This window comes from Accipiter gentilis, chromosome 1 (genome assembly GCF_929443795.1).
Source record: "Accipiter gentilis chromosome 1, bAccGen1.1, whole genome shotgun sequence".
Lineage (NCBI taxonomy): Eukaryota > Metazoa > Chordata > Aves > Accipitriformes > Accipitridae > Astur > Astur gentilis.
In genome coordinates this window covers 11,952,507-11,965,220 of record NC_064880.1, presented here as the reverse complement: position 1 = coordinate 11,965,220, position 12,714 = coordinate 11,952,507, and the positions used below count along the sequence as shown (strand labels likewise).

The 12,714-nt window shown below is 49.6% G+C and overlaps 1 protein-coding gene across 1 annotated transcript in view; it reads left to right on the top strand.

Moving 5' to 3' along the window:
* LOC126041291 (aryl hydrocarbon receptor-like) overlaps positions 1 to 12,714 on the top strand; it is a 31,985-nt gene that overhangs the window by 9,345 nt on the left and 9,926 nt on the right. The window contains exon 3 of the mRNA XM_049806748.1: positions 9,549 to 9,667. Coding sequence (XP_049662705.1) covers positions 9,549 to 9,667 — 119 coding nt within the window. The remainder of the gene's footprint in view (positions 1 to 9,548; positions 9,668 to 12,714) is intronic.

The window sequence follows — 12,714 nt, the reverse complement described above, 5'->3', positions numbered from 1 at the left end:
GCAGGCTCGTAAAAATGCATGTGGCACCTGTGACGCTGGCCCAGGTCAACATAAGTCATCTGCCACAAACAAGCAGTGGCTGGTGGAGAAAGATCTGTTTTAGAAATGTTTTATAAGACCTCCTCTAAGCAGGACAGAAATGGTATCAACTTCTGTGGATAGAGTGAAAGCTCAGCAAGGATGGTTAGTGTTCTCTGACAAGCTCTACAGCTTTTCTGATCTTTTTCTGATCTTGTGCTATTTTGGGGGTTGACTACTCTTCATGGAAAAAATTACCAATTCCTGGTGTTTCCACCAGTTTGCACCTTAGACTGAGCATGGCCCTCACTTTGAGGGAATGAGCCCAGCTCTTATTTTGCATGTTGGATTTAGAGCTGGGTTTGCACAGATTTTTGTGCCTACTGTAAATGTTTGCACAGTGACTTTTATAAGGTTGCTTTATCTGAGGGACAAAGCAAACAGGATTCATGATGGATTCATGTTAAAAGCTTGGTGACCTAAATGTGAGTTTTTGCAGCACCATGCAACTGGATCTGTTATCATGCAACTGGATCTGTTATCCTTCTGGAAAGCATGCTCTGGGCTGGCTGTGTTGTGGCCTCTAAATCTGTCCTTCTGCAAGCTTGGTTTATATCCAGTGTCCAAACTCCGCTTTCAGAAAGGAAATTGCAAGTGGGCTCAGGGTGATGTCCTGAGGCACCTCGTTTTCTTGTGCTACATGCTCCCTCCAGCTGTAGGACAGCTTTCCTGTGTTGTCTGCAACTCTTCTGGCTGCTTACACAAGGAGAAATGTGAGAGTTTCCAGCCTTCTCCATCTTCTCTGGTATTTCTGATACATGGCTACTATGTGCCTCTGGCTTGGGAACAGATCTATTTAATGGGGTTTAGGAAGTCAGGCATTGGGGTCTGGGGCAGTGTCCTGGGTGGGACAGAGTGGAAGGCAACCCATAGTGAGTTTGGATGTTGGTAACAGTGCCTGCTTACATGGTGGATACCAGAGAAAGGGATTTGTCCCATGTCATCTGGGTGGGATCAGACCCAGGTCATCTGGGCCCATGCTGGAGGCCAGTCTGGTTGGCTGCCGTGGCTAGTGGGCTGGCACTGAGCAGGGTGTGCATTGGCCAGGGTACCCTTTCCTGCTAGTATTTGCACAGCCCCATCAACAAACTCAAAGCAGAAAAGAAATTGATGTCCAAACTCTCTGGGGAACTGGCTCCCAAAGCTTGGGCTTTCTTGTGCTTGCCTGGTGTGAAACTCCAGTGTCCCCTCCTGGATATCCCTGTGATACTCCTCCATAATGCTGCTTTTAGCTCACCATCGCCTTCCCTGGGGTGTGAGGAAGAGCTGGTTGGTGGGCACAGCAAGGGGGATGGCCAAGGTGAGGGCCAGCCACGAGAGCCATGGGTCAGCAGCAGGTACACGGAAGCTTCTGCATTCCTGCCTCTCCCACCCAGGGAGGATCAAAGTTATCATGATATATACTTGGTGTCTGCAGTTGGATAAGCAGGCAGCAGGATCGCAGCTGGAGGCTCACAAGGATTTGATATTTGAAAGTTGAAAGAAAGTGCTTTTGGAATTTGAACTTGGTTCTGGAGCATAGGGCTGTTTGGAAACCAGGAGATTCTATTGCAGGCTAATGACTCACTGGATCATCTTTTAAATCTGCATTGCTTTTAAATGTTTTCTCTCTTCTGTCTGTGCTTTAATGAGAAACCAGAAAAACTTGTAGTTTGCTGGAAATGACAAGCTTCAGGCATTGAGAAGAGAGCTCTCAAAGCTCCATGCATCCATAGGCTCATTTGGGGCTGTAACTTGTTTGTCCCCTGGTGCAAGCGCTGCAGATGTACAGCTCTCTTCTGCCTGGTATCACAGTCTTCCCTGTGCAAATTAAAAAAAAATAAATAGTGGAAATTTGGCATGCAAGTTTGGAGTCAGGTGTTCAGGGAAATCGTCTGGCTTGGCCATGATTGTCAGCTCCTGAACAACTCCTTCCCCTGGGGTTGGGTGGGACTGGACTTTGAGATTGGTTGCTAAAATCTCAGCACATTTTAGCCAAGCTCTTCTACAGTATGAAAGTTGGCAGGATTGGTCTCCCTGCTCTCCTAGGAGTAGCATGGGGGTTGCATAAATCACTGCAGGTGAAGTTGAAGGCAGCACTGTCTCAGGTTTGGCATATCACAGATGTGTGTCTCAAGCCATGGTGGCCCTCAGGTGATGTGTGCCAAGTACCAGCAGGATGGTGGTGGCTATGTCCCCTGGGTCTGACTCTTCCCTGTAGTTAGGAGGAAGAATAGACCCAGAAGTCCATATTTCCCTCGTCCTTTGCTTTGCAGCATGCGCTTCTCACCATCTTGTGGCTGATGCACACCTAGGGGAACAGCTTGCCCTGTGCAGTTGGCTATACTTCAGGTGGGGACCTGCAGACGTTGAGCAGTCCTGTGTTCACTCTTCTCCTGAACTAGATGAAGCACCTCCATGCTCCCAGGGTCAGAGCCTGCTTTGAGCATTAGGAAAGTTTCAATCTTACCCAAGGTTATATGGATAAAGCATGGCAAGGTGGAGGTTCAAGAGCTTGGTCTCTACCAAACTTTGCTCATCAGATCGAGCCTTTGAGTGCTGGTGGATAGCAATGACAGCTGTGGTGCTATCAAAACCTGCCATAAAGGCACTTAAAGGTTTTGTCAGTTGTATAAAAAATGGCTGAACCTCACTGCCAGACCTGCGCGGAGCTTTTGTCTGTAAACTGATTTGCAGTGATTGCTACTTGGACCTATGTCTGATGGTCTCCTGATTGCTGTCTCTTTGAGAGTAAGTGCTCCAGGAGAAAAGCTTGTCTCTATGTTCACGGTGTTGCTGGCTGCTGTGATGCTCTGGGCTCTGTGACGGGAGCTCCACTTGCTGCAAACAGTGAGATCTCATGAAAGCTTGGATGGATTTGTTTAGTGCTGAGTAGTCTGGAAAACCTCCAGCTAGCTGGAGATCTGCGCTAGGGTTCATTTCCTAGGGTTTGCGTAACAAAAGAAGCAGATGCTGGGAGCTGCAGATGTGGCTCTGCCAAGCATGAGAGAAGCAAGAAAATGGGACTTAAAATGCTCCGAGAGTTGGAGAGGATGTGCTTAGGTTATGTGCTGCCATAACTTCTTCCTAGATTAAGGTCACCCAGGTAGTAAGGTCTGCAATAGAGAGACAAGTGGAAAACCCTCTCCTGGTATGAAACCATGCTCTGGAATTTGGCAAAGTTTGAGATGACTAACAGCTCCTAACAAATGGCAAGTAGTGGGGTACCTCCCTGTAACCCACTGGCCCACACCCAGCCCAGTGTCACCCTGGGACAGGAGATGCCATTTTCCACGTGTGTGTTTTTGAGAACGTGTGGTCCACACGTGTCCTTGTTCTGTTTCATCTCCTGCCAAACCTCTACCAAACACTCAGTCTGGTCTGCTGGCCAAGCATAAGGGAGGGCAGGACAGTGTCCTGCAGGGGCTGTGACCCAACTGATACGTGGCAAGCCTGTCTCCTTTGCAGACTTCACCCTGCACCTTGCAAGCACAGCTGGAGACCTAAAGGTATGCCTACAAGGTTATTGGGCATTTTGGCTTGGTGGAGAGCAAGGGTTAAGGCTGCAGGAAGGAGCTGCCCAGGTGGGACCACCTTCAGGGACTGTTCTTCATGCTGATGCACCAGAGGTGTCAAGTCACAGGCTGTGAAGAGTAGTCAGTGTTGCAGCTGACATTTATATACGTGGATGTATTTTTAGACTGTGCCCATATCATGGTTGCAACATATTTAGGATGAAGGTGGGGAAGGTCTTGCATGATGCAGCCTTTCCCCTGGGCACCTAGGGCTCTCCAGACAGCCACAATGGGATCTTCTGCTTGGTCTGTCCTGAGCAAGAGCTCGTCTGTGCCAGGTCCAAGTGGTCCTGGCTGACATCTTTCAGCCACGATGACAGCCTCTTAGCTCCACAGCAAAGCCTAGACCTGCCATTTGCAGGCAGGCGTTTGAGCACTAGCAGGTACCAGTGCAGAGACGGATCCCACGAGGATGTGCTGGGTGGCATGGTCCTGCCACCACAGGAGCTGGAGTTCTGATGGGTCTCCATTCACCTGCCAATGAAGGAGTGCAGGATGAATCCCCCCGGGCCTGTGCTTCCCACCAGCAGTCTCAGACGTTCACCGTCCCTGCACTGGTGCAGTTAGGAAGGCTAGATCCAAGATCCCCATCTGCCCTCTGTGCTCATGGTCCTGGGAAATCTGCTCTGGCCGACCCTGCTCAAGCAGGGGGTTGGCCTAGGAGATCTCACGAGGTCCCTTCACAGCTCTGATGTGGGGCAGCTGGCAGCAGGTTTCACCAAGTAATCTCACCGCAGTCAGCATTAAATTAGCTTTTTTCATTCATCTCCTTGTCATTTGCTGTTACCGTGGGCCAGAGCTGCAGGGGTCTGGACCTGAAGTAACTGATGCAGGGAAAGGAGTCAAGTTTAAATCCCTCCCTGGGCAAGATCCTGCAGGACCGTGTGGGAGCGTTTGCAGCAGCAGCAAGTTGGAGAGGTTGGCATGGATTTTGGGGCTGCCAGCTCTCTCCTGGGCATTTCTGTGCTCCTTGGAAAAAATGCTGGATGACTTTTTCTAATAGGTTTATAATCTGTGGTTTTGGCATTTGCCTGTTTTACTTGGATGGCATGAGCCTGCTCTGCTTGGCATGATGCCTTTGTTAAACAGCTGAGGCAAAGGTTGGTGCTAATTTGACGGGGTTTGGGACTGAGTCCAAGAGGAAAAACGTTTGTGCATGGCTTGGTGTTGCTGGAGGAGCTGGGAGCTCCTGGTTTCTTGATGCCAGGCATCTCTGGACTCTGTTCAAAGAGAAATGCTTGCCATGGGTGAAGTCTGTCATCTCCCACTGGTGTAACTCGGTCCACGAGAGCAGAAATCACTCCAGGATTTTTTTACCAATAACTTTTTTTCAGTGATAAAACTATGCCAGAGGCAAGAGAGATGTTAGCCTCCATGGCTGCATTGCGGTGTTTTTCTTTGTGATGTGATGAGCAAAAAGTGAAGAGATTAGACTGCTTTGCTTCTTTTTCTTTCTTTCTCATGCTTGAGGTCTTTCATCCATGTTGCAGGGCTTAGAAACCTCCTTGCAGAGGCAAGAAAGCCAATCCAAAGGGATGCTTTTGGGCATGTACAGGACACATCCTGGCTCATTAATGCTGAAAATGTTACTGATCCTGGCTTCCTTTTGAATGAAAGCCTTCCTGTCCTTGGGGATCACACCAGCAGCAGGAAGCCTCCTCCAGTGCTCTGGCTGGTGTAGGGGTTCAGGACAGAGCTGGATTTCCCCCTCCTGCCTTAAACGTTACACATGGATAGCCTCTATCCCAGAACTTTGAATATATGAATCATCACCAAATTGTTTCAGCAAATGCCTAGAATTTGTCTAGTAACTGCAGATCACTTTTGTCATGGTCTTTTTCATCATGCAGTAATTCCTATTAATTCTCAAAAGTGTGGAGCAGGAGGCTGAACAAGCTGGGCACAAACAGCAAATGTGCATTGTCCTTTTATCTATAGTTATTTCTTTTACTGTGGTATATTATAGCTTATATACATGCTGGACCTGTTTCTTTTAATCCCATTCACTTTGTGGTCTCAGCTGCTTTGTGTGGAAGTGAGTCTCAACATGTAGTGGTTCATTACAACAAATATCTTAAATGGGGGTGAATTAGCCAGCTTTTAACATGGCTTGGCAGCTGCTTTATTCTGCCTTGCAGCAGATAGGGATCTCCTCTTCTTGCCATCAGTTGTTTTCAGTGCATCTTAGCTGTCTTGGAGATGTGCCTTCAGCAGGCTGAGGGATCCGGGGCTCTTGGTGGGATGCTGAGGGGTGGCATCTCCCCATCATGTAGCCTGCTCTGCTGGGGTGAAGAACCCTGGTTGTTGGTCCTCCCCGCTCCTGGTAGCACCAGCTCCAGCTTGACCTTGCAACAGGCTCTGCTCTGGAGTCGCAGCACGTCCTGGATGTGCTTTCTGTATCACCTTTGCCCAACTGCACCAAGGGAGCCAGTGGGAGGGGAAGGAGACTCCAAGCCACCACCCTGTGTTATTGGGAGATGGAGCCAGTGTTGCCTGTCATGGGGTGATCATCCTGCAAGTTGGTTATGGTGAGCGTGGAATTATGTGCTGGTGAAATCCCCCAGAGACTAATAACTTGTCTCAAGAAAATGGGTGACTTTTCAGGAGTGATCCCTCCCTCCCATGAGGTTACCTGTGTGGCAGATGGGGTGGTGTTTTTTCTGCACTTTGATTAAAAGGATTATTTTTTTTTTCCTTTCAAAGTCAAAAAGTGACTGGGAGTAGTCTCAGTAGCCCTGGTGGTTACATGGGCCTGGAGTCCTCTATCTGGATGTGCTCAGGCATCTCTTGGGATTGCTCCCAACCCCTGTGGTTCTTGGCAATTTGGGCAAGGAAATGTTCAGAGACCTGATTGGAGCAGGAAAGCCACAAGGACACTTTGCTCCTGATTTGTTGGTTGAGGAGAACACCTGGTCATGACATGTTTGAACATGAACAGGGTCACCACCTGAAAATGGGTAGAGGAGGTCTCCGGATCATCTAGACTGCTGAGGACTGACTGTGGCTTCTGAGAGCAGCCTCAGCCCTGCCTGTCTGCTGGATGCTTACTCTGCCACTGGCCATCCCCATCAGGGTGGCTGTGTCTGGAAGCAGAGAAGCCCTCTGCAAGAAGACCGGGCCACAGGTGTTGAAGTGATGCTGAAAGTAAGGGGAGCTCATGTCACAAATTCCTGGATTATTTTGGTGGGAGAGTGCCATGCATTTTGCCTCACGCACTGACCTCGGCATCTCCTTGGCCTTTGGCCACGCATGGTGAGGACTGGGCTGGATGTGAACACCAGCTGCTCTACGCCACCAGTGCTTAGAAGCACCAGTTGTAATGCGTGCCCTGCAGTTAGGACCTTGCAACTCCAGTGCGGTGATGCTTGGTGGCAAAGCTGTTGGCAGGCACCATCTCTTTAGGTTTCCTACCCTCTCCCTTTGCTCCAGGCTTCTCCCCAAGGCATGTCATCATAGTGTGTCCTATGGGAGATAGATTCTGAAGAATTTTCTAGCTCAGTGCAGAAGTGGACCACTCTGTGTTGAGAGTAGGTGAAGTCAGCATCTCTGATGGGAGATTGAAAGCCCCTTGGCAAGATCAGTGGGAGAGTTGGAAGAAATAATTTTGTTGGAAAGCACAAAATGAGCAAATATGTGTTTCATGTTGGATTCTGTAAGCCCACAGCAGCTCTCCCCAGCTCGTTGCAGCTTTCCCTGCAGATGCTGCTGGTGGACACTGGGAGAGAGCTGGAGACCATGTGCTCTCGGGATGTGCATCCTCTCAAAATGCTCTATGCCCTTTTGGAGCTTTGTTTTGGAAGAACTTGGTTTCTTTTTGAATTTTCCTGCCAGCTTGCCTCATCTCAATGCTTTAGAGAGGAGTCAGCCCTTCAAAAGCATTCAAATTTAAAAAAAGAATCGATGTTTCATTTTGAAAGTATTCTGCTCCATCATGTGCAAATTGAAGCCATACCCGTGGTCCAGATGGGCTTTGGATGTTTTTCCTTGGGGATTGCTTGGCAATTGTGCGAGGAGGTTTTTTGCTTGGTGACTGCCTCAAATCTGCCTTTTGAAACTCCTAGGGAATGCCTTTCCTTGACTGGTGAGCAAACTGAGCACAGAAACTGCTTTCTTGGCATTGAACCTCATCATTCCCAACCTTTCCCAGAGGTCTCGCATCCCCTGGCCCAGCTGATCCACCTCTTGCTGATTTGGGAAGTGTCTATGCAGAGGATTGTCCCCTGCAGAAATAGGAACGTGAGCTTACGTGGGGGGCAATGCAGATTTGTGGCATGGGCTAAACTGTGACCCACAGGGGAGCTGTCAGGGAGGGCATGTCCCGTGGGAGTTGCCCACAAGCTGAGATTTCCTCCAGTGAGTGAGGGCACAGGATAGAAAGGGCAGAAGATTCAACTGCTGCCTGAGCATCTCCAAGGAGTGCTCAAAGTTTGGGCGAGACTGAAGTAGCCCAGTTCTATCAGCAACAGAGATCAATGCTAATTCTGCTTAATGGGCTCCAAGCATCCTCTCCACTTCTATTGAAACCTGTGTGACTGCAACAGTTTGGATCCTCTGTGTCACCTTATGCAAGACCTTCAGCTAATTGTCTTTAACCATGTGCCTGGTTGCTGAAAGCCTGCGTGGGTGTTGTCACTCAGGCTCCATGTGTAAATAGATCTGAGCGATGTTTTGACCTCAGATTGGTTTTTCATACAAAAATGCAGATCTGTCAGGGAAAATGCTTGTGCATGTTGATGAAGAAAATCAAAATGTCTCCTATCAGCAGTTTCAGACAAAACTTTTTTTAGATTTGGAATTATTTTGGCTTTGAACTTGGTGCTACTGGGGGCAGGGGGAGAACCCAAACTTTTAAAACCTTTCAGTGGTGAGGTGAGAGCTTCTACCATGGAGAAAATTAAAGGTGTGGTCAGACTTGGGATGGTTTGGGCTTTTTCCTCATTTCCTACCATTCCCCCAAATAAGGAAGACCTTTTCCCTTTGGATCCAGCCAAGGTCATGCAGTGCCATCAGAAACCCAGGGCTCAGATGGGCCAGGCAGTGATGCTCTGCCGGGATGTGGCTCTGCACAGGGCGTGTGAGTTCTGTCTGACCTCAGGGCGCTGCGGGAGCTTGCAGCAGTGGCAGAGGTGGGGTGGGAGCCACCGTCCTCTTTCCTGTTCCCTGAACAATCGGTTTTCTTTGTGTCCTGTGGTGCTCGAGGTCCTGCAACCAGGGGCAGGAGGTTTCACGCTGGCTGCACCATGGGTGTTGCTTTGAAGGCCTCTAGCGAGGAAACATGAGGCAGCACATGAATCAGCCTGGGGAGGTCGTGGCAGCGAGTCCTGGGAGCAGAGAGCTGCTCGGGTGTCTCACTGGGAGTGCCGTGGCCACCAACCCTCTGATCTGCTTCCAAGCAGCTGAAGGCAGAAGGGAGAAAAAATATGGGTGCTTTGATGGCATTTCAGATGGTTTGGGAAGTTTTGCCACTGTCTTTCATCAGTCCTGAAGGGCACGAAAGCAGACATTGTAGCACTGGGATGGCTTGAAGCCAGCTCCAGCTCTACCAGGCTCTAACCTGAAGATTTCTTGCTGTGTTGGGTGGTGTTTCCTAGCCTGGGCAGCCCAAAAATGCTCACCTCCCCCATATTCTTTTTGTCTCTGCCTCAGACCTTGGCAGAAGCAAGGTTTCCCAGAAATGGGATCAAGCAGCAGAAATGGAGGTTCCCTCCTCTTGGAGGGAAGCCTTGGGCAAGTTGAGGATGGCTCTGTGAAGGGTTTCTGCTCCAGCTACCATTGGTCTCATCTTCCTCTGAGGTGGGTCCCCGTGCATTGGGTAGCATGGTGCAGCTGTGCAGGAGCAGCACTGGGGTGGGGAGGAGGAGGAAGAGGCTCCTAGCTTGCCCATTCCACACTGATTTCTTCCCCTCTTGCTTGCAGCCACAGCTACGGACGTTGGTGACTCTGTGCTGGATCAGCTCGGAGCCCCAGGAGGGAACAGACGAATGGACCTGCAGGTTGACAGAGAGCTGTTTCCTGAGGGAGAACTGCTGCTCCAGGTATCATGCCGTAGCTCGGTCATCTGGGGTCTTCCCTTGGCTCCCGTTATTTGCTGGGCACAACAGCCGGTCCCTGCCTGCCGAAACATACAGCAGCTATGGAGCATGCGGTTGACCTGTGGAGGAAGAGGAGACCCTGCCTTGCCAGGAGCTGCTTCGCTGTGATTACTGCAGGCTCTGAGCACCTCGGGACAGGGACCAGTGACACTGCCTGGCTGGGACGGGTCTCGGTTCCCACTGTTCCCTCCCACCCCCCACCACGGTTTGCTGCCACTTCGGTTACACTGCAGCGGCTCTGTACTGACTGTGCCGTAAACTGCATCCATGAACAGAGCAGGGCTTGGGGTAGTGGGTTGTGTCCTTCTCGCAAAGGTGTTGAGTGGTCTCTGTGCCTGTAGCCACAGGTGTTAGCTGTCACTGAGCCCAAACCTGGTATTTTTCCTTGGGACCTGCTACAGCTCATGGACCCAATGTGCACAAGTTTGTCAGTCCCAACCAGGAGGGTGCAGGGGTATCACCCAGAATTGTAGGGAATGATTCCTGATTAGTCTCCGAGGCGGTGGGTTCCTTGTTTTCTGGTAAATGCCAAGAGGAGAATGGTGATAGCTGCAGAATAAAACATCTGCTGGGAACTGTTTGCCCTACCTGGCGCATTGCATGAGGTCCCTAGCATGAGTTCACAGCCTGCTTGGGATGGAAAAAGCCCAGGTTCAGCTTGAAGGTTGAGGGGGAGAAAAGATGATGGAGCTGGGAGACAGTGGTGGACAAATTCAGTGTGCAGCACAAGCTTTGCTTTGTAGAAAGGCCAGCGCGTGTCTAATGAAATAGCTCTTGCTGAATTTCAGAGAATGAGGAGCTGGTGAATCAGCTGGCCAGTATGCTGTTTGCTTGGGCTGCAATTTATAAATGTAAGCTGGAATGAAATGGGATAGAAAGGGCCCATGGAAAGGCTGGTTGCTGAATAAACATCTCAGCATCTCAACTTAAAACATGCTGCTCCTTGGCGCTGCAGGGCAAGTCTGTGCAAGACCTTTAATCGTTCCATGGCTGTGTTCCTGATACTGCACGTCTGTGTTTTCTGGACCTTGAGTCCTCTTCTCCCTTCTTCCGCCTCTCCAAACAAAAGCAGATGGATACTTGGGTGTCTTTAAAGTCTGACTCCGGTGCCTTCAACCCTGCTCCTGCACAGCCTTACATGAATGCCCACCGCTATGAACAGGCAGGCAGGCACGAGCACCACTGCGAGTGGAGCCCCGGCAAGAACCCCCATGGAGGATTTTGCTGAGGTTGTAACTCCTCAGAACCCAACATGATTTTTGGCAATGAAGCTTGGGGCATGTGCTCTCACATGTGGGCTTTGCTCCCAGGAGCGGTCTCAGATGTCTGCAAGTATGATAGTCATGGAGGAACAGCTGGAATAATGTGAGAGTCAGGAGGGAGCCTGTGGTTGCCCCAGTCCCACAATGGAGCTGCTCCCAAGTGCTCTCCAGGGATTTGAGCTGGACCATATGATGGCAATTTGTTGAGCCACCAGAGCATTGGCAGCCTTGGGTGATTGAAGGCATCTGGAGAGCTTATGAAGTGTTAATGTGACAGAAATCCCCCAGCTGAGCTTGCCCGATGGGGTGGTTTTTTTTTTTTGGGGGGGGGGGGGGTCCTTCTCAAAGAGCATTTTAATCAGATACTGTAATTTGCAGAAAACTGGCTCACGGTCCTTTGGGGGGCTGCAGTGCACAAAGAAAAGGGACCAGTCCTGCTGCAAGCTGGATCTGTACAGTATCAAGCAACATGCTCAATCCAGCAGCCTCTCAAATAATCCAAGCTGGAAGCAAATGGGATAGAAAGGGTCCATGGAAAGGCTGGTTGCTGAATAAACATCTCAGCATCTCAACTTAAAACATGCTGCTCCTTGGGGCTGCTGATGACTAAAAAAAGCCATCCCGGCTGAGCCTGAGTGTCGCTGTAAATGGGCAAATGCATGAGCTGTGTCAGCCAATTGCTCCTGCCTCTTCTTTGCATGGGGGGAGATGGTGAGCAGAGCCGAAGAAGCATCGTGGGCGGCCAGACCCTTCTCTCCAGCCTGGTCTCAAGCAAACAGCATGTCCCCATAGTCCCCCCAGGGGCAGCTCAGCATGACAGAGTTGGGCAGTGACGGCAGAGTCCCTGTTTGTGGCAGGTCCTGGCCTGATGCTTATGAGATCTGCTGAGACTTCTGCCCTCATCCTGATTAAACACAGGCTTCCACTTAGGGTTTTCTTTTCCTAATTTCTCTCGTATTCACTAATAATTTAATTATATTACAGACAAGAGCAGGGGGCAAGAATTACTATCTAGTGCAGTACTTTCCTTTTGGAGGAAATCAGCCTGAAAGGGTCACCAGATATCTCTGGATCTTCATCTTGCCTCTTTTTCTGGGTATTCACTAGAGGTGTGAGCTCCCCTGCTTCCACCCCAGCCATGATCTCCTATAGTTTTGGAATAGTTTCTTTGATTTGGTGTGGGTTTGGCCTTTTTCAAGCAAGGAGCTACCAGTTGGGTATGGATTTAGCTGCAGACCATGTGTATGTAATTGCAGAGCACAAGGCAAAAAGTGAAGTTGGCATATGGTATGAGCACAAAGATTTTTTTTTTATAGAGATTTGGGTGTTTTGTGTTTAAAGCCTTATCTTCTGTAATCTAGAACATTAGCAAGAGGAGAGTCATTTTCCCAGTATGGTGTCTCGTAGTGGCAGCTCAATGCCAGGATGTATTGGGGGCGCAATGGGGTTTGTTCCCGACAAACATCTCAAGAGCAATGGGACCTCTTGAGATGTTTATCAGGAACAAGAACAAAATCAGATAAGAAGAGGTTGTGGTCCTGTGTAATGGGAGACAGATGAGAACAGGAACTGTCACCTCCTTGATGTATCAAAAAGTCTACACGCTTATAAGGACCAAGGGATGCCATGTCAGATGTCACAGATGCAATGTCAGGGCCCTCACAAATCTGGGATCTAAGTTTCCAGATTTTTCCATCTCTTTTGCTTTCAAGATGGGTGTTGGTTTTG